Raw genomic sequence first — 21,671 nt, forward strand, 5'->3', positions numbered from 1 at the left:
TATGAAAAGCAAGCACATAGGAAGTCTCATCTACTTGTCAGGAACAAGAGATATTTTTTTCCCTCATTGACTAAAGCCAAGCATGTTTAAGCTCTTACAAATTTTCATTTTGTTGCATTAACCAAAATTTAAAACCACTGAGCACCAAAACTTTGTGCGTCTTTTTTTCAAAAACCTGTTTTTCATTTGTACTAAATGTTTTCATTTAAAAGATAGGAATCAACAAATGAATACATCTCAGTATTTTTCCTCTGTGGTTTCTGACATTTCAAGTGAGATCAAATAGGTCCCTCCTTACCTGTGGTGAAAAAGTCCTTCAATAAGCTGAGGCTTTCGGCAATCTTATCAAAGTCAGGTGCCAATTTTGCAAGGTCCTCTGAATTAGGAAGTGCTTTTCTAATTTTCTCTGGAGAAGATGAAAAAAATTTCTCAAAATAAGAATTTCACTATTAAAACATTGATAAAAGTTAAATAATATCATATATAAATATATATAAATTTAAATTAAAATATTTTTCCATTTTTCTCCCTATTACAACCACAACTGCTACATGTATCTGAAACAATATGTAATTCTGAGGATATTTCACAAGCCATGAAATTTGTTTTAAAAGACTCACCAAATGTCTGGCTTAGATGGACAGCTTTGCTCTATAAGTTAAATGCCTTGAAACAGAAGCACTATATGAACAATGTTAACACTGTACTGGAATCAGAAATACTTTTAAGGAGAAAATCACAGCAAAGAGGCTAAGAATCAAAGGAAAAAGAGAAAAACGCCTCCTCTAACACCTGGTCCAAACTCAAAAAAAGTAATGAAATCTCAGTTCGAGTTCAGAAACAGAATTCCATTTCTTTTCTCTGTCCTTTCACAGACCTTCAGAAAATTCACACTTGTTACTATTTGGAAATAACTGTCTAAGAGCCCAAGGCAAGCTTTGGTTTTATTTTTGCTAGCTTTATTTATAAAATGGTCAGAGTATTTATTTTTGTTTACAAACACTCAACGATTTTGTCGAGGTTTGGTACAACTTTACAGTATCTTCTGATTTAGGATGGGCTTTTCTTAATTTTCTCTGCAGAAGACCAAAACAAATATTCTCAAAATAAGAATGTATGTCAGATATTGTTCTAGTGCTATAAAAGCATTCACCTGTTCAATCTTCACAGCAACCCTACAAAACAATTATCATCAACCACACTTTACAGGTGAGGAACTGAGGCATGGAGGTTAAGTAGCTGGACCTGCGCACACAGCAGAGAAGTGGGGAGTCAGGCTTCAGGCCCAGCTTCCGAATCCAGACCCTCAGCCCCACACTGTGGTACTGGCAAATACATCAAAGTCGAAAGCTCTCCCCATGAATATTAGAAAAATACTGAAAGAGTGCTTCAAATTCCTACAGGTTCCTCTGTCAATGCAGCATGGTTTTATCTTTAGGAAAATGCCGTGTGAATAAGTACATAAATTCCACCCCCCTATACACCTAGGCTAAAAAATTAGACAAAGTCTAAAAAACAGAGACTGACGAAAATAAGTTTTTAATTACCATAACTTAATCTTGGCAATCAGAAATATCAAATATACTTTTTTCTCATCTACCTGTTATAGAAAAGGGGGAACAGGGTGCCTGGGTGGCTCAGTTGGTTAAGCGACTGCCTTCAGCTCAGGTCATGATCCTAGAGTCCCAGGATCGAGTCCCGCATCGGGCTCCCTGCTCCTTGGGAGCCTGCTTCTCCCTCTGGCCCTCCTCCTCTCATGTGCTCTCTCTCTCAAATAAATAAATAAAATCTTAAAAAAAAAAAAAGAAGGGCGCCTGGGTGGCTCAGCTGGTTAAGCGATTGCCTTCGGCTCAGGTCATGATCCTGGAGTTCCGGGATCGAGTCCCGCATCGGGCTCCCTGCTCAGCAGGGAGTCTGCTTCTCCCTCTGACCCACCTCCCTCTCATGCTCTCTGTCTCTCATTCTCTCTGTCTCAAATAAATAAATAAAATCTTAAAAAAAAAATAAATAAAAATAAATAAATAAAAAAAGAAAAAAAAAGAAAAGGGGAACAGTGGCTGACTATGGGGAGAAATTACTAAAGACACTAGCAGGCTTTTAGGGACCTGGTTACAAAAAGTAGAGGTAACCAAGGGATCTAGTCAAAATTAACTAGTTAGGTGGGTCATGGTGTATCTGTTCTGGGTAACAATACACAACACTGAAAGTGATGTCTAGGAAGGCTGCTTAGCTGACAAATTCGTTAGCTAGCAAATGATAAGAAACCAAAGTGTATGTAGACTATGGTTTTAAAATATTAACCACACACATAGACTAGCTACAATTAAAAGAAAATGTCCATAAGGAAGGACAGTGGTGGCTATGTCAGAGTGATGGGCGAGGGCGTTATTTTTTTCCTACCAATTTTTTCTTTGATATTCTATTACTTTTACCATTCAAATAAAACTGCTACACAGTAAGCTCATGAGTGAAGAAACTATCTCAATACCACTATTTCTCTTTCCCAAAGATACTACCAAGAAACGTGTTTCAATGTTGATGATACAAACCTAAATCGATGTACTCATCAATCTCCCACACTATGTCAGGTACAATCCATTTATAGTCACTAAGGTCAGGTATCATATCTTTCCACTGATCAAAAGTCTAAAAGAGAAGAAAGTACGCCAATCAAATGCTCTGAACGTCATACAAAAATAAAGAAAAACTACCTTAATTTACCTAATTAAAACATGTTAATCTACTACAAACGATGTATTATGTTCAAACATTTTAGAAACAAAAGTAGCCTCGGCTCTTCTAAAAATAAATTAGCTGGCAAGCATATAAAATATGTAAATATTCCTTTACAAAATATGGAAAACATAAAAATTCAAAACACGGTCTTATTTCAAACAGGTTTCATGACCTGGTTTTAAACAATACTGTGGAACAGAAGACAAACAGGGGTGTCGCCTCTACTCCCAAAGCTGCCAAAAAGTGGTTGTGTTAGCATGCCACCTACTTTCCTGTCTGAGCTACTAAGTGGCAAGCTGAAAATCAAACCTAGGTGACCTCACCCCAGCCCAGTGCTCCCTTCCACTAGGCCATTCTCATCTCCTTTAAGTATAACCAAGATTCAAAGAGCATTTTTCTGTTAGCACCATTAAAACAATTTAGCACATGGTAGAGATACACAATACGTTTTTAAATATCTAATTATATTCTATTGCACAAAAGAAAAATGGTTTGTGCTATAAAACCCTCAAATAATCATGCTAGAATAATTGAAAAGGCAGTAGAAATAAGACTCACCTTTTTGGCTGTATAGCCACCCCCAACAGCAGATCCTAGTATGAGATATCGAAGTTTTAAGAGTCTTGCAGCTAATCTTGCTGGCCAAAAATTCCTGCATGGCTGGTAGCCATATTTAATTGGAGAAAGTTTCAATTTACGTAAGGGAAGGTTAGTTAGAGAGGAGAACTGATGAAATGATGTCCTGAATTGGGGTCTTTGAAGCTTTAAGGTAGGATGATGTGAATGATAAATACTTCTTGAAACCAGATGCAGTTTTTGTAGTGGTAAGCTTCCTTTGATTCCAGAGCTACGTTTCACTAAGGATTGGCAGACCTCACTAAAAAAAAAAAGAGCATGGGACAAAGATCAGACTGCATAACAATGCAAAGGAAATGATATAAAAAGAGCAATATACCCAAGAGAAAACACACAGGCGGGCATGTGACCAACCACATTATGTCAGACAGTACCTCGCATTTTCTAACCATTTACTACATGCCAGGGACTGTTGCAGCATGTGCTACCTCCTTTAATCCTGCTAAAAATCCTATGGTGAAAATACTGGTATTACCTCCATTCTGCCAATGAGGAAAAGGTGGCACAGACACATAAATAACTTGCTCAAGTCCACACAGACAGGATTCAAACCCAGGCAGTGGGACTCCAGAGCCTGCCTCTCATTTACTTATTAACTGCTATTCGCTTTCAGTAAAATTGGAAACAAAATGAATGCAAACCTGCTTTTTTTTTTTTTTAAGATTTTATTTATTTATTTGAGAGAGAGAATGAGACAGAGAGAGAGCACGAGATGGGGGAGGGTCAGAGGGAGAAGCAGGTTCCCCGCCGAGCAGGGAGCCCGATGTGGGACCCGATCCCGGGACTCCAGGATCATGACCTGAGCCGAAGGCAGTCGCTTAACCAACTGAGCCACCCAGGCGCCCCGCAAACCTGTTTTTAAGCACAAAAATTCCAACAGCTTAGAATAGCTATTGTTTGGCCTCTCCTCTAGGTCTCAGATAGCCCAGGGATAGAAATTAAGGAAAAATCATTAACTACATATAAGGTACCTGACTGAAAGTTTCTGAATAGAGTAAGATTAATTAAAGAGTAATAAAAGAAGATACTAAAGGCAATGTGCAACAATCTGAATATTTGTGTCCTCCCCCAATTTATATATGGAGGCCTAATTCTCAACATGAAGTATTTGGAGGTGAGGCCTTTGGGAGGTAACTTGCTTTGTATGTGGTCATGGACATGGAGCCCCTGTGTTGGGATTGGTACCCTTATAAGGAGATGAAGAGTACAGATCGATCTCTCCCTCTCTGTCATGTGAGGACACAGAAGGAAGATGCCCGTCTGTGAACCAGGAAGCGAGTCCTTACCATATACTAAATATGCTGGCACCTTGATCTTGGAGCTCTCAACCTCCAAGAACCGTGAGAAATAAATGTCTACTGTTAAAACCACTCAGTTTTTGGTAATATGGGGAGTGATAAGGTGATTGTATATCAGTTGTGCAGATATAAGAGAACAGACTAGAGTGAGTTAAGGTGGCAGCACTGAAAAAGGAAGGGAACAGTAGATACCAGAATGACAGACTAGACACGGGAGACAAGGGAAAAGAGTAAATAGTAATCCTGATGTTTTCACTGGGAGACTAACATTACCACTTACAGATATAAAAAAAAAAAAAAAAAAAAAAAATCAAGAGCCAAACCAACTGGGGGGAATAGCCCATGGTTCCATAACGTTTAGCTCAAACTTCTTTCAGCTCTATCCTTACAGCCACTTAGTGTTTTGAGCCAGATAAACTTTGGTTCCATTTATAGTTTCACTGCTTACCTGTGTGCAATCAAGGGCAAATTATGAACTTACCAAAGCCTCAGTTTTTTAAAATCTGTTAGAATGGGATAATAGCTATATCAGAGTTATTGTCAATAATCACTAATTCAAGTTATCTTCTTCTCAGACCATAATCCCCTTCGATACAAGTATCTTTGATGCTACTGGAACAACCAAGTCACGGATCCTTCTATCTTCTTAACCTATTAGTCTCCACCTTATCTATTTATCTACTTACCTACTTAACCACCTTATAATAAATAGTTCATAGTTTCAGTGACTCTTCTGCAAATAATCTAAACTCAGTTGCCCTCTGGTTTTTTGTTATACTTGTCTGGCAAAATACAAACCCTAGATGAACTTTATTATCACTTTAAGCCTGTACCAAGGGAATGAAGCACTACTGAAGAAAATTGCATCTACTGGACAGACATCTCACCTTGGTCCCCAAGAACGCCTGACAATCCTACATTTTTCCACTCTCTGATAGGACTATTTCAGATGTTCTCCACCCTCCTCTACCCTCCCACATTCTCCCTATACTTCCTGCAATCTTCTGGAGAAAATGGAAGCCATCAGGAGACATCCTGTTATTTCCTACTGCATCTACACCCACCCTCCTCTAGCTCCCTGTCCCCTCGGGTCCTGAGCCCTGAGCCCTGTGAGATTACAGTTAGTACGCCTCTTCCCTTCAAAGGCAAATCCCTCTGTTTCCTTGGAATTCTTCCTGCCTTTTCAGGCATCACTAGTCAAGTCTCTCTCAATTTAAAGAAGAGAGAAAAAACAGACACTGGTTCCCTGCTCTAGCTATTCTATTAAAAGCCAAACCAACCTGATTTCCATTTGTATCACTTCAGTGAAACAGCCCTTACTGAGTGTTCTGATGCCTTCCAATGGGTATTTATTTTTTCAATTCTCATTTTCTCTCTCTCACCAGTATCTGACAGTGTTGACCCCCTCCTTGCTGGAATTCCCTTTACACCGATAGTCACTAGCTTTACTCCTACTCACTGGTCACTCTTTTTCAGGCACCCCCCCAGCTACCCCCCCTTTTTTATTTTAGAGAGAGACAGACAGAGAGCTTGTGAGCAGAGTGGGGGGTGGGGCAGAGGGAGAGGGAGAGAGAATCCCAAGCAGACTCCCTGGTGAGTGCAAAGCCCAACACGGGCTTGATCCTAGGACCCAGAGATCACCATGCCAGCGGAAATCAAGAATCAGATGCTCAACCAACTGAACCACCCAGGGGCCCCTCCCCAACTACCTTTTAAATGTTGGGAGTTCATGGGACTTTAGATATAAAGTCACTTCTCTTCTCATTCTATTCACTCTTCCCAGGCAATCTTATCTATACCCATTTCCTCAATTACCACATACATACTCATGTTTCTCAAAACTTGTATGTCTAATACAAATAGCTAAGTTCCAGATCCTTGTGTCCAAATGCCTACTGAACATCACCCCTTAAATATCAAAAAGTACCTCAAATGTCCAAATCCATGATATCCTTCCTCCCTCCTCCCAAACCCTCACCCCCCCTCTAGTACTTCCTATCTCAGGAAATGGCACAAACACCTGTCCAGTTGCACAAGCCACAAACTTGGGGTTCATTCTTGATACCTTCCTCATCCTCAAGTTCTACTTCCAACACAGATCTCGAATCTTCCATTTCTCCCATCCCTACTACCACCGTTCCTTACCTTGGCTGCTATTAACAGTCTCGACTGAGGTGTTCTCCACAGCACAGTCAGAGCACTCTTCTGAAATGTAAATCTGATCACTGTCACTCACCTGCATAAATCTCAATGTCTCCTACATTCAGAATAAAATCCAAACTCCTGGTCTATAAAGCCCTCCAGGGTCTGGTCCTGCCTCTCTCCCTCCCACCTCCCAGCTTCACCCAGACCAGTTTTCATCTAGCTCCTGGACTGTGCCATACTCCTTCCCACCTCAGGGCCTTGTTACCCACTGTGCTTGGACAAACTCTTCTACCTACTTAACTCCCGCTACTCCTGTTAACTCTGGTCACAAATGGTTTCACTTCAGCATTCCCTCCTCTCCTGGAACCTATATTCTAATTTGAGTCCCTTGCTACAGTTCTTAGCTCCCTGTACTTTTTCTTCAGTGCACATAAAATTGGTATTACATAATATTGTAATTATTGGATTAATATTTGTCTCTACCAGTAAACTGCAATCTTCATAAGGCCAGGGCAGTCCTGTTTTGCTTGTCATTGTATTTCTAAAGCCTGGCCCAGTGCGTCACAAGTAGTAGATGCTTAATAATTTTGCTGAATGGACATATGTTATTGGGAGAATAGCAAAAACAAAACAAAACAAAAGGTGAAAGAACCTAGCAATGACCATAGAGTAAGTGCTCAATAAATGTCATTTCAACATTAACTGCACTAACCTCTACTAATGTATCAATGAGTAGCCCTCTATCCCTCAGAAGTTGTTTGCTTTTTTCAAGAAAGGAGTTAATCCAAATATATATCCAAATAGATAAACTCCAGACCCAAGGAGTCCTGTTGCTAAGATGCTATTACAAAGTTTATTGAATTAAACATGTCTTTAAGAGCTTAATAAATGTCTGAAAGGAATTCATGGAAATTAAAGCTGTAATAGCCAATAAAAAAAGATGAATAGCAACACCAGAAAATGTATTAAGGAAATTCTTGGGAACTTAGAACATAAAGAAATATGGTGGAAATCAGTAGAAAAAAGTTAAGTGACTCAGAGAAGTGGTATCCAAAGTGGGGATGCATGTGGAATGCGTTCCATAGGATACACAAAATGACTCACTGGGATTCAGGAAAAAGTACCAAAGCTTCCAGATACAGTATTTTTTTGTATCTCATCCTTCAAGATTATGTTAGGGTAGAATTATAATGTAAATAATTAATACAGAGATATATATAATTTAAAAATAAGTGGGCATATACACATATTGTAGTATATGTCTACTTTTTTTTTTTTTTAACATATGATAAGCACAGATCACATTTTGCAAATCATGGACATACAGGATCAATCTAAGAAGACCAATTCACCTAACAGGAGTCTAAAAACAAAGAGGAAAAATGAAAGGAAGAAAATAAAGAAAGAAGAAAAATTTCCCAGAACTGAAGAATCTTCTTAACAGAAAGGCCCACTAGTACCAAGCCAGATTTGGGGTGGAGGTTGAAGGGGGGGACCCACACCTTTGTCAAGGACAAAGCCTTGAGAAATTAAAGATAAGGCCAAGATCCTGAAAGCTTCTGTGAAGGGAAAAACAGGATACCTACAAATACCCAAAAATCAGATTGTCCCAAGAGTCTGTATTAGTGACAAAGGATGCTAGAAAAAAATGTAGAAATGCCTTTACCATTCTGAAGGAATAGTATTTTGAATACAGATTTCTATATCTGGCCAAACTAAAAATCAATTGTGATGCAAAACAACCCCCCCCATGACTCCCGAAATCATGTATTCTCTCTCATCTCTCATCTCTTTTAACCTATGTATCATCTCCTAATACAAATTCTTTTTTCAACAAATTTACACAAACATTTATTGCACCTAAATAAGTGTTGCTCACTGATCTTCTTATATTACCATATGTATTTAGATATGTTATATCAAAAAATGTTTATGTTCCCATCTGTTTAAGAATGGGAATTTAAATGTACTCCTTCGTAACAAACACGCAAAAGAAATACAGCAAAAGACAAATTCCAGAGCTTGAGGCTTCTGACCTTCCACATCTCTACTTCTGCAGGGGAGCTAAGCTGTGCTATCAACATAAACACTTTTAGGCCATGACTCTGTGGAGTCAATAGTAACTTAAGCAATTTAGCGCAACAGCATCCACCTGAATAAACAAATATCAGTTATTAGTCTGTTGTTAAGCTCAAATTTTAAAGTTTTCCTACGTATCTCTTTTGTTCCAATGAAGTATGCTATTTTCTGCAAAGTCTTTTTTCCCTTTTTATTTAAATAAAATTAGATATGTTTCTCCAGGAAACAGTGAGGAGTAGAAATAAAAAGGTAGTAAATAATTTACCGCAGTATCAAGGGCTGTGGATTTACTCAGAAACTCAAATTCCATAATATTAGAAATAACTATTCAGTTATTCTGACTATAGCTATTGTATGTCATCCAGTTCTAAATTTAGACTCAACCTTCATAAAAATGGATTCCATTCCTTATAAAAACTAGAAATTACCTACACCATTTTATTTATTTATTTATTTATTTAAAAGATTTTATTTATTTATTCATGAGAGAGAGAGAGAGAGAGAGAGAGAAGCAGAGGGAGAAGCAGGCTCCCAAGGAGCAGGGAGCCCGATGCGGGACTCGATCCCAGGACCCTGGGATCATGACCTGAGCCGAAGGCAGACGCTTAGTGACTGAGCCACCCCAGGGCCCCTGAAGTAGGGGCTTCTTAACCCAGGCCTCCCTCCCTACAACTGAGAACACCAGCTCCCCCAGGGTCTGGCCCCAGCCAGAGGGATGAGTCCAGTCACTCCTCGTGAATACTAGCCAGAGTTTTATTTTATTTTTTTAAAGATTTTATTTATTTATTTGACAGAGAGAGACAGCGAGAGAGGGAACACGAGTAGGGGGAGAGGGAGAGGGAGAAGCAGGCTTCCCGCTGAGCAGGGAGCCCGATGCGGGGCTCGATCCCAGGACCCTGGGATCATGACCTGAGCCGAAGGCAGACGCTTAACCGTCTGAGCCACCAGGCGCCCCTACCTACACCCTTTAAACAACGTTATGAAAAAATTCAAGACAGGTGTTTAGAAGCGAATTCAGGAAAACCAAAGTTTTCTAACCTTATTTGATGCATATTACTTCTTATCAACAGCCTGCAACAATGAGTTAAGCCTGAAAGTATTTAAGGATATTAGAACACAAATACGTGTAAAGACACAGTCAAATTTAAATCTTATTAAAATGTATATAGTAACCCACAGAAATGAAAAGATTCTAAGATTTTTTACTTGGGCTTAAACCAGGCCAGGGCAGCAATAACAGTGTGATTAGAAAGTTGGTGCTATATTCACCACTTTGCATCCAAAGCAAGTCTTCCTGCCTAAAAATGAAAAGCTGCTATTAAGAGGGCACCTCTAACCACCATCTCTGACACCATTTGCATCACTGCCCAGAACGGACTCCAAAGCAAGTCTACTCAGCGGATTAGGACAAGAGGCAGAGTCCTCTTCACTCTGGGAGAAGAACTTGTACCCGCAAGAGCAATGTACACCTGGCATGGAGGTAGAAGAAAAAGAGTTAAGAGAGAGGCGGAGAGGGTGACACATGAACAGAGCCAGAGGCCGGGGAGGTAGAGGGCAGAAACAAGAAGCAACCAGAGACAGCGACAACAGCAAGGGCAGAAAGGTGAAAGGGGCAGGGACAAAAGGACAACAGAGACCGGCCAAGACTGAAAGGAGCCCAGAATCTTCGAATGGCAAAGGAACAGGAACAAGGGCCAGGGCTGCAACCGGCACCTCAGGTAAGCCGGGCCAGGGCTCTGTTAACTACGGGTCCTCAAAAATATCCCGGAATCCTCCAACCACCCTCCGCCTGGCCTGAGAGTTACGTGCACATTCTGAAGGTAGTGATGAAATAACTCGGGTTTTTCGGAGGCCCCAGAAATAACGGGGCCAGGTCGGAGCCCACACTTACCAGGCCACGGCGGCCCGGCGTAGTCGCCACATCCCGCCGGCGAGGAAGTCACACCGGCGCCGACAGGGCCACGCGGCAGCCCGGGTGTCAGCCCCCGTCCGGCCCTTGCTCCAGGAATGACCCAGGAAGAAGCCCTCGGCAACAAGGGCACAGAGCAGCCACTGCGGCCCTCCCAATGGCGCATGGACTTCCGCGAGAGCCCGCCCGGCACCCGTATTCCGTCCGTCAGAGAAACAAGCACCCCGCACCCTTCCTAGGAGGGCAGCACAAACGGTCCGCGGAGGAGTCGTGTCCGCGCTCAGAGCCTCCAGAGGAAACAAACACTTTCCGCTTCCCCTCACCCTTTCCCTCCGTCTTTGTTTCCGGGTTGGAATTACGAAATGTGAGCTTCCCAGGTCAAAGATTTGGAGAGGGGAGGAGGTGAGAGTGGGGCAGGGACTGGTAGGGTGTAGGGCGAGGAAAGCGGGTTGATAAATTCTCACCGGGTAGCTACCGATTTAAGAAAATGTAGGTATTGATGGAGCATAGAGGAGCCTACGTAGCTTCAAATGAATACAGTAATAGTGTAATAGAATAATAAAAACCAGTGGTTGCCCCACTCTTTCGTTCGGTGTCCTTGTTTACAAAGCACTTGCAGAACAATCTTGGGAAGCAAGAGGAGTCACGGATTGGTTAAGTGCTTTAGGATCTGAAGGACCTCTGAGAAGGGCTCGGATCAATTAGACCAGCTGTGGGTTTGGGATAAGTTTGTGCACTTTATAAAGGCATCAAAACTTATTTTTAATTCACTTTTTAAATGGCTTTCATTTGGCTTTAATGGCATCTGTCAAAGCCTCCAACAATTCCAAATTATCAGTGGTCCCTGGACCTCAGCATTCAGCTTAGAATGTTGGGTGCTCAGCACTCTCCTTAGTTGGCTTCCTTCTCTGGGTTTTGGGGACATAACATTCTCCTTTTTCTCCAGGAGCTGCTGCTCCCCATTCTCCTTTGCTGGTTCTTCCTCTCCCCAAACTCTCAGTGTAGGAGAGTTCCAAATCTCAGAGTTCCTGGGCCCCTTTCCTTCTCTATCTTCATTCTCTCCCTACCTTATTTGAATCAGTTCTATGACTTTAAATACTGTTTGCCCTTAACACTCTTGTGTTTTATGAGGAAACTGGGACCCATAAAAGGGATGTGGCTTGTGAAAGGTAATGAAGTCAATTAGTGACCAAAATCAAAGGGTCCTGTGCCCCCCTCTTCATTTCAACAGCACTCCTTCTCCCCCCCCCCACCCCCGCAATTCCTCTGCCCTTAATCATCAGAATCCTAAATCAGTCTCCATCCATTCACAACAAAGCCAAGTCTTAGACCCAACCCTTGGTAGTAAACTTTCCAAATGCAGGACTCTGGGGGATTTTCTTTCTTTATTGTGGTGACTTTTAATGGCAGGTCCAGATAGGAACTTGCTATATTGTGCAAACTGTAGCTTTTTCCAGGATTGCAGAGTTGGGCAAAAATTCCTTTGTTACTGTTACTTCCCAGTTGTTTTAGAAAAAAAATAAGAGAAACCAAATAATGGTAACCCCTTTCATACATGGGTTACCTTTACATTTCACAAAGCACCCCCCCCCTTTTTTTTTGCAATTCTACTTCTAGGCACTTAGCCTGAATCATTCCTTCATGTGCAAAGACAAATGCATGATGTTTATTTTTGCATTGCATGAAATAGTGAAAGATTGGACTCAACATCGTTAAAAGATAAACTGAGGCATAATAAAAATTGTGTTTATTTGATTAAAAATTGATTTGAATTAAGCAGTGCCAAGCCAGAACTCTATCAACAGGAGTCAAGGACAAGACTTTTATAGAGAAGACAGGGAAGCAAAAGCGAGGAAATTTGGCTATAGCTTATATGATTGCCTTATTTGGGAAAGTCTAGTTGACTGTGATTGGTTGCCTTAGGTCTTTCTTTCTTTCTTTCTTTCTTTCTTTCTTTCTTTCTTTCTTTCTTTCATTTAAATACAATTAGCCAACATATAGTACATCATTTGTTTCAGATGTAGAGTTCAGTAATTCATCAGTATTGCTTTCTTAACCTTAAAGCATTTATAGGCTTAAGTTTTGGTTTGCTTAGTAGGCTGCCAAGGCATTAGAACCAAGTTGGTCTATATATTCAGCACATTCCCAACATAATCCCAGCAGGCATATATTGTAGAAATTAACAAAATATTCTAAAATGTATATAGAAATGCAAAGTGTCTAGAATGTCTAAAACAAAGAACAAGTAGAGTATTTATAACCAACTGACTTTAAGACAATATTATAATCAAGACAGTATAGTACTGGGATAAGAACAAATAGATCAAGGGACAAAATTAGAGGGTTCAGAAATAGATCTCCATTTGTGCAGTCAATTGGTTTTTGGCAAAAGCACCAAAGCAATTCAGTAAAGATAGAAGTCTTTTTAATAAATGATGTGAGAACAATTGGATATCTGTATGGGAAAAAATATACCTTACACATGCTATACATAAAATTTAGTATAAATTTATATCATATGCAAAAATTAGTATACATAAACAAAAGTTATATAAGCTGGGACATAGCCCTAAATGTAAAAGTAGAAACTATAAACCGCTTGACGAAAATACAGATTATCTTTGCAACTTGGGAGTAGACAAAGATTTCTTAGGTCACAGAACATAATACCACAAAATTAAAATTGATAAATTAGACTACATCAAACTAAAATACTTCTACTCATGAAATAACAACACTGAGCAAATTTAATAGACAAACATCAAATTTGGAGAAGATATTATTAGAATATTTATCTGACAATGTATACATGTCCAGAATATATAAGAAATTCTTACAACTCAGTAATAAGATAAACAACCTGCTATGGTTTGAATGTTCGTACTAAGGCCCATTTTGTTGGAATTAGGGGCCTTTGGAAGGCCTAAATCATGTGAGGGGAGTCCTCATGAATGGGATTAGCCTCTTATGGAAGAGACCCCACAGAGCTCCCTAACTTTTCCACACTGTGAAGTTACAGCAAAAAAGACAGCCATTTATGAACCAGAAAGCAGACTCTCACTGACCAGAACAAGACCATGCTGGTGCCTTGATCTTGGACTTCCCAGCCTCTAGAACTGTGAGAAATTTCTGTCTTTATAAGCTACCCAATTTATGGTATTTTGTTATAGCAGCCCAAATGGACTAAGACAAAACCCAGTTAAAAATTCAAACAAACACTACACAAAGGAAGATGTGTGTGTGTGTGTGTGTATCTGTATCTATCCAAAGAACACATACAGTGCTCAGTGTTATTAGTCATCAAGGAAATGCAAATTAAAACCACAAGGACATAACACTGTATCTTCACTAAAACTGCTAGCTTTAAAAAAACTGACAATACCAAGTGTCAGTTTCTTACAAAGTTAAACATACACCTCCCCTTTGGTCTAGGGATTCCAGTCATACATATTTATCTAAGAGAAATAAAAACACGTTGTGCACAAAAAGGCTTGTATAAAAATGTTCATAGCAGCTTTACTCACAGTAGCCAAGAACTGGAAGCAAACCAAATGTGCATCAATAAGAAAATGGATAAATGAATTTATACAAGGAAATACTACTCAGCACCAAACGGGGAAGAACTACTGGACATGTAACAACATGAATCAGACTAACAGACATGCTGAAATCAAAAGAAGATGTTCCACTTATAGGAAAATGGGTGTTAGGAGTGGGAAAGGAACTTGGAGAACTTTTTAGGTAGATGGAAATGTTAGGGGTCCGAATTACTTGGATGTATCTGTTTATCATAATGTGCAGCTAAGAACTGTGCCTTCCAAGTTTCAGACATATGTATGTACATTTTGTATGCATCTATAAATTGATTGAGTGGGGAGGGTTGAAGTAGGTGGAGATTAGATGGAACAAGAGTGACAAAGGGTTGATAATGATGAAAGCTGGGTGGTAGGTACATGAGGGCTCTTTATACTTTTCTGTTCACTTTGTATGCATTGGAAATTTTCATCATAATGGCTTTAAAATTTATCACATACTTCTTGAAAAAATGATGCAGGAAGAAAAATAAAATGAATGTGACAGAAAGGTAGTCTTGTGGGTAAAAGAAGGGGGAGCAGAGGCTAAATAGGAAAGCCTGTGTACGATGTAGAATTCATTCCAGCTGTATTCGTTTCCTATTGGGCTATAACAAATTACCCCAAATGTAATGGCTTAAAACAAAACAAATTTATTATCTTACTGTTCTAGGGGTCAAAAGTAAAAATGGGTTTCACTGGGCTAAAAATGTGTACAGTGCTGCTTCCTTTTGGGGGCTCTCAGGAAGAAGCTGGCTTTTTGCCTTTTACAGCTTTTAGAGGCTGCCCACATTCCTTGGCTTCGGGCTCATTTCCGTCTTCAAAGCTAGCAATGACTGGCTGAATCTTTGGAACATCATCTGCCTTTGACACTGACTCTCCTGCTTCCCTCTTCCACATTTAAGGACCCTTGTGGTTTCATTGGGCCCATCCAGATAATCTAGGGTAATCTTCCTATTTTAAAGTCAGCTGGTTAGCAATCTTAATTCCATCTGCATCCTTAATTCTCCTTTGCCATATTCACAGGTTCCAAGGATTAGGATGCAGACTTCTTTGTGGAAGGCATTATTCTGCTTACCTCACAGCTCCATTTAAATTCTTTTCAACGGTCTCTCTCTGATACTAAGCAGTGTGTGTGTGTGTGTGTGTGTGTGTGTGTTTGAAGTATCAAGTGTATGGAGCTCAGCCACACTCAGAAATAGCTGTAGTTTTAAAATTGTACTTCTAAAATTTGTTCTTTATCATTTTCTTAGTTTTAATGACTTTCATACCTTTGTCTTCTTTTCCTGCAATCTAAGAAGAAATCTCAAGTCCGCATTCCATGCCACAAATTTCATTTTCTTCAGTGGCACTTTTGCCTTCTAAGTAGTTTCTTAAAAGTTACTTTTACATTGTAAATCTTGAAATGTTTCCTTTGCTTATCTTTACTGCTTTCTGTACCTGTATTTTAGGGGTCAAGCTTTTTTCATCATGTTAAAGATGCAAAATTATTGTCTAAAATTTTTTCTTGTCCCTATAGTGAATAAACTCATAGATAATAAATTCACTGATATGATCTTTCTATGGATCTTTTTATTATAATGACTATAGTGATTACTATGACCAGTGGACACCCATGTAATGTGCTAGGGGCTATGTTACCCTTTATGTATAATATTTCCTTCCATTCTTTCCTACAATATTTTTTCACAGGCTTCATCTTTTCCCCCCCTTCCTTGTTCTTCTAAGGCCAGAAGGTTTACTTTGTTTTATACAGCAAAAGATGTATTGACCAATGACTATAATTTTTAATTCTGCTGCATAGGTCTTATCGTTAGTGGTTATTCCTCCATGAATCTGGTTAAAAATGCTCATATTTTTGTTGAGTTTTCACAGGTATTTTAGTAATTGATTAGGGGAAAAAAAAACTGCACCAAGGACTGCTAATCAAATACCTATTGGCTGAGAAAATGTGGCTGCATTGTAGATACTCAAACTGAAGACTTGCTTCAGCTGTACACACTACTCAGTTGAGGTAAACTTTTGAATTGAATTTATGCTATATTTCCAGACTTCTCCTTTCCTTTTCCCATTGAAAGGGTAGGCAGTTTTTGTAATTTCCTTGCCTCAGGGATGTTAGCAGGAAGGAACTGTGGGGAATTCAATGGCTCTTTTGGTGAAAGCTCTCTAAGAAACCTTAAGTCTGTGCTGGGATTTTGCTAGGAGCCTGGGAATAGAGAGAGGGACATGTAGAAGCAAAAGTTGGAGGGTAGAGATTCCTAGAGGCCAGAAAGAGGAGAATGTTCTCCCTTAACTACTGTTCCAGTACTTGGAAGAGATCAAGACCTCTGAGGGTTCTCAGCCCCCCAAAAGATTCCACCTAAGCATGATCAGAAATGGCCGGTCCATCAGATTCAAAAGGATCATGAGGACTAGGAATTTGGGGGACAGCAGAGGTTACCTATGACCACTAATTATAAAAAGAACTATTTTCTATGCACATGGTTATCTAAATCTAGTAAATCTGTGTGGTGAAATAATTATGTAATAGCATGCTACTGTGTATCTCTTTCCAACTCTGCATTCACTGACATCTTGTTGGTAGTTTGAAATTAGTTTTGGTGACAGTATTTACATCATAGAAGTAAGCAAACGCTACCAATTGGGGCTCAATTTATTATTCTGCTGATTGTTTAGTCTTAAGAAAGTTATGGAAAGACAGTAATACTATGGGTTAAATTTTAAAGTGTATTGTGTCAGTGGCTATTTCATTGTGAAGAGCATGGAAAACTGAGGAAATATTCTTCCAGTATTTAAAACCTTTTATGTGATTCAGTAAAGAAGTCATGCACGTTTTCATGAATTATTTAAATTCTCACATATGTCTTTGTTGTTTCACTTTCTTCTTACTTGTTAATATACAGGCAAATAGCAATCAATATTCATGTCAGACTTAAACTCAGGTCAATGATGTGAGCCAACTTCTTTGCTGAATAGATAGCAATCAAAATAATCAAGCATTTATTCCTAGTAAAATGTATAATAAACATGCATATATATGCATAATGTGTTTTGTAGAGCTGGTTGCTGAACATTTAGTAGCATACCACTGGTATGTATATGTATGCTTGAGCAATGCATCGGTTATTTCCTTTGATCTATTTCCATCTTTCCGTAATTGAAAACTTTTGCCATTTAGTTCTTAATTTGTTTTGAAGTTTCCTATATCTGTGACCGCTTATACGCTGTCTCATTTTGGGGGGCCAATGCCATGACCAAAGCCGGCAGAAGTATTACTTTCGTCCACTCTCCAGGTTCTGAGGTTTTCTCCCTACTGCTTGGAGGTATTTTTGCTCACACTTTGGAACATTTGCTTTTTGCTTCCTTTTTAGACTAAAAATATATCCTCTACTTCCACCATGTTCCCAAACTTGGCCTGTGCAAGAAATAAAATACATATTAGTCCTTAAGTAATTCTGAGAGGCAGTCTGTTCTAGGATTACCTATACAAATTCCTTTCCAGCTTGCTAGGGTCTCCTTCAACAAGAGTAGTTTGAACTATGTGCCTTGCAGAGGGATAGGCTCCCACATCCTTGCTGCTCATTGTTGCAAGCTGTTGACAGCCTCCTTACTTTCTCATTTTTTGAGGGGTCTTGAGTTTCTTCTGCATTAGGAAGGGCCAAAACGAGCAGTTGAGGCAGTAGCTTGTTACAAGTGCTATAATCCTAATATAGCTCATGAACACCATCAGAAAAGTGAGATCTACCATCTCCTTGTCTGGAGACCCACCTACACAGCATTGGTGCCAGCATTTAGAGAAGACAAAGTGATTCATTTACCTCTTTATTCCAGTAGGAGAGATGATAGGAGTTCACAGTACCCAAGGAGTTCTTAAGAAGCAGGATTGGATTTACACATTTACATAAAACAAACACAGATTAGAACCCCTTCTTCCTTTGTTCCCTTTGTTTGCCATCTTGTTTCTTCCTTGGAGATGGGTGAGATTTAGAAAAGTGGAAAGGATAGGGGTAAGAAATACTGTAAGGATGTGTGTGGTGAATTTGGGGTTCAACAACTATTTTAGGTTTGTACTTCTGCATCATTCTGTTACCATGACATTATACTATGGACTAATGTGTCTATCTCATTATAAAAAAAGCTAATAGACATTGAGGCATTTAGAGTTTTGCCTGGTATATAGTAAGCACTTACTAGTTGTATTAGTTGAGGTAGGATGAGATATGTTGCTCTAGAAAATATATTCCCAAATCTCAAGGACTTAATCACAAACAGAGCTATATCCTATTCAAATGACAGTCTTATGTACAATGGGGGGTTTTCTTAAAAGCTGGAGACTCAGACCTGCAAGTTGCTTCCTACTTGAGCCTACCACATCTGAAACATCTGGTCTTCAAGGTCACTTTGAAGAGCCCAGAGGGTTGTCTAGGATGATTGTTAAAGACTAGAATAGAATAGAAATAACTTGGAAATGATCATTCTGAGAATGGTCAATAGGTCAAAGATCACTTCTGCCCACCTTTTATTGGCCAGAACCTCATCACATGGCCACCTTAACCACAAGTAAAGCTGGGAACTACAGAGGAGCACATGAAAGCTGTGTAGACTGCCTAGCTCTGCCATTATGAGCATCAGCTATAACAACAACAACAACAATTATAATTGTATTATTCTCCAACGATAGTGTTATTATTCTCCAAGAATGGAATATTATCTTCTGGTTATGTTTGCTATCTATATTTCCATTGAACTTAGAGTTTTAGATTACTTTGTAACCTATGTCCATCAATGTCTAAAACACCATGAAGCCTACTTTTATTTTATTCTCCATAATGGGAGAGTAACCTAATCTTATTTTACTCTCCATATCAGGAGAACCACCATATTGATAGCCATTGAATTTCCTAGAAACCAACTAAACAAGGGCTCAGAGTTAAAATTCAGTTGATGTAAAGAAATGCAATACTTATTGCACACCTGAGTTTGTAGTCTGAGACTGATTCCTACCACATTAAAGTATATACTCTACACAGAGAGATTGAAAGAGATTGAAGTATTCTCAATTTTCAGGACCATTCCATGGGCCTGTCAGTGAGGCCTGGCTATTTTAAGAGCACTGGAAGTAAAGGTTATTGTGAGCTACAGCCTTCCATATGTTAAGCTGCAGTTTAGAGATCTGATTGAGAAAGGGTTGGAATTGGTAGTCCTACTGCATCAGCAAAAAAGCATGAGAAAGACTGTGCTCTAGTGCTTACCCTCCAGTTTCATCAGGAGACAGGGTTTAAGGCTACAAGTTCTGCCAATGAGCAGTGCAGATAATAGGATTTCCATTTTGTATTTTTGTGAGTTCAGAGAAATATATTAGTTTTCTCAAGGTCACACAGTCATTTGGATGTGTTTAGTATATTTAGGGCTCAAAATGTAAACCATTTCCCTGGAAGAGTTTTGGCAGTGAAAACTGGAAATTAGGTTCAGAATAGATCATAAAGTGGTTTGAAGTCCAATTATGGTTGGATATTTTTCTTTTGGCAAAAGGACCTATGTGCAGTTTCTTTGCAAGGAAGCACCATGATCCAAATTGTATTCCATGGAGGTTAATCTACCAGTGGGGGGAGGGTTGGTTAAAGGTGGGAAGCTACAAGCAGAGAGCCTAGTTAGGAGGATATCATAATTATCCCAAGGTGATCTGATCTAGATTATGGTTAAGGGGTCAAAGATAGCAATTAATTTTTAAGCATAAGTGGCTGAATTTAGATTTTCTATATTAAGGCTGAAAGACATTTATATGCTTGTAAAATGAACTTTTTTGATGTCGTGTTTCTTTTCCCCTATTTAATCTGCCATGTTTCATCCCATTGAATTGTCAGCCTGCATAAGATCATTTCAGTAGCACTTCATTAGGAATGAGAAGGCCATTGGGAGAAGTCAGGATGCTTTCAACCCAAATTTCCATCACCTGTCATCTGGCTTGATGAGTAGCACTTTCAATGGGAGATGTCAGGGTGGTAGTCTTCAACAAAGAATGATCTCTGGGCAGGGGCCTTGGGGGCATCACATCCAGTTCTGCTGCCTTACTAACTTTTAAGGTCCGAAGAGCCTCCGCCATCTTGATTGACTAACAGACATTTACCAGTGTGTTAAAAGATGTGATAAAAGATACGAATCAGCAGCCAGATGAAGAGATGCATAGGGTGAGGTGTGGAGAAAGGGTGCAAGCTTCCATGTCTTTTCCAGGCTGCCACTCTCCCCTTATCTCCACGTCTTCACCAACCTGGAAGGTCCTTTCCTTTTCTTTTTTCAAGTATCCGTTCTATCTGATGGCTATTATATCCTTATTTCCTTCCAGCAGTGTCTTTGCCAGCTGTGGGAGCACAGACATTTTCATGGTCCCATTCTGGAGTTTGGTTCTATGAATTGTTCTTTTCTGTGTGGTCTCCAGGCCCCTTTCTCCAACTCTTCTAATGATTCTCTGAGCTGCCTGCTAGTACTTAATACATTCCTTTTTTGCTCAATTTTCCCAGAGGCCATTTCTGTTACTTCCAAATAAGAACCATAACTGGTTCATTCCTTAAATTTGATGCCATACCCCAGATGTTAACTACAACCACCCTGCCCTGATGATTTAGATAAGATTGATTCAAACTATATTCAATGGACTGTAGAAAGTCCAATGTCTTCTCCAAATTTCTACAAATTCTGTCAGAGATTTAAGCTCTCATGGACACGTCTGACTCAGATCTTTTGCTTCCTCCAAATCAGGATTTCTCAACCTTGACATTTTAGGCTGGACAATTCCTTATTGTGGGTGGCTGTCTTGCACATTGGTGGAATTTTGGCAGCATTCCTGGCTTCTGCCCACTCGATGCTGGTGGCTGCCCTCTCCCAGTTATGACAATCGAAAGTGTCTCCAGACATTTCTAAATGTTGCCTGGGGGGAGTAAAGTCACTCCTAGTTGGGAACCGCTATCCTAAATTAGTTCAGTGTACGAATTGACACCTGTTGTCACCAAGTCAACATAGGTGTGATACTCAAACATTTTTCTTAATTTCCACTTTTTTTTTTAAAGTCACAAAAGGTATCTATACTGGTAGCAAATTTGATGGAAGTTCTGGAGAAATTCGGAGATTTTCATCATGAATATTCAACCAAATCAAATTTGTCAGATGCCCATGTTCTTAAAAACTTCTCTTGGTCATTTTTGCAACTTGGGCTCTAGCCTCTGGCCACGTTGCTTGTCCCTCCTTGGTTTCTCTTCTTTATCTCTCTTTACCTTTTCTATTCTCTGTTCTTCTCTACTT

At 39.6% G+C, this 21,671-nt stretch overlaps 1 protein-coding gene across 5 annotated transcripts in view; it reads right to left on the reverse strand.

Moving 5' to 3' along the window:
• OPA1 (OPA1 mitochondrial dynamin like GTPase) overlaps positions 1-11,040 on the reverse strand; it is an 87,689-nt gene extending 76,649 nt beyond the window's left edge. Inside the window, exons 1-4 of one of the 5 annotated variants that reach the window (XM_045903142.3) lie at positions 10,786-11,039; positions 3,295-3,613; positions 2,550-2,646; positions 299-406 (exon numbers count right to left, since the gene is read on the reverse strand). In XM_045903142.3, the coding sequence (XP_045759098.1) occupies positions 299-406; positions 2,550-2,646; positions 3,295-3,613; positions 10,786-10,817 (556 nt within the window). In that variant the 5' untranslated portion in view covers positions 10,818-11,039. Of the gene's footprint in view, positions 1-298; positions 407-2,549; positions 2,647-3,294; positions 3,614-10,785 lie in introns of all 5 variants that reach the window. The other 4 variants (XM_045903143.3, XM_045903144.3, XM_045903145.3 and 1 more) reach the window with 4 other exon arrangements.
• Positions 11,041-21,671: the final 10,631 nt, after the last annotated feature.

Source organism: Mirounga angustirostris, unplaced genomic scaffold (genome assembly GCF_029215605.1).
Source record: "Mirounga angustirostris isolate CCGP_5_RB_7025 unplaced genomic scaffold, mMirAng1.0.hap1 SCAF_1, whole genome shotgun sequence".
Taxonomy (NCBI): domain Eukaryota; kingdom Metazoa; phylum Chordata; class Mammalia; order Carnivora; family Phocidae; genus Mirounga; species Mirounga angustirostris.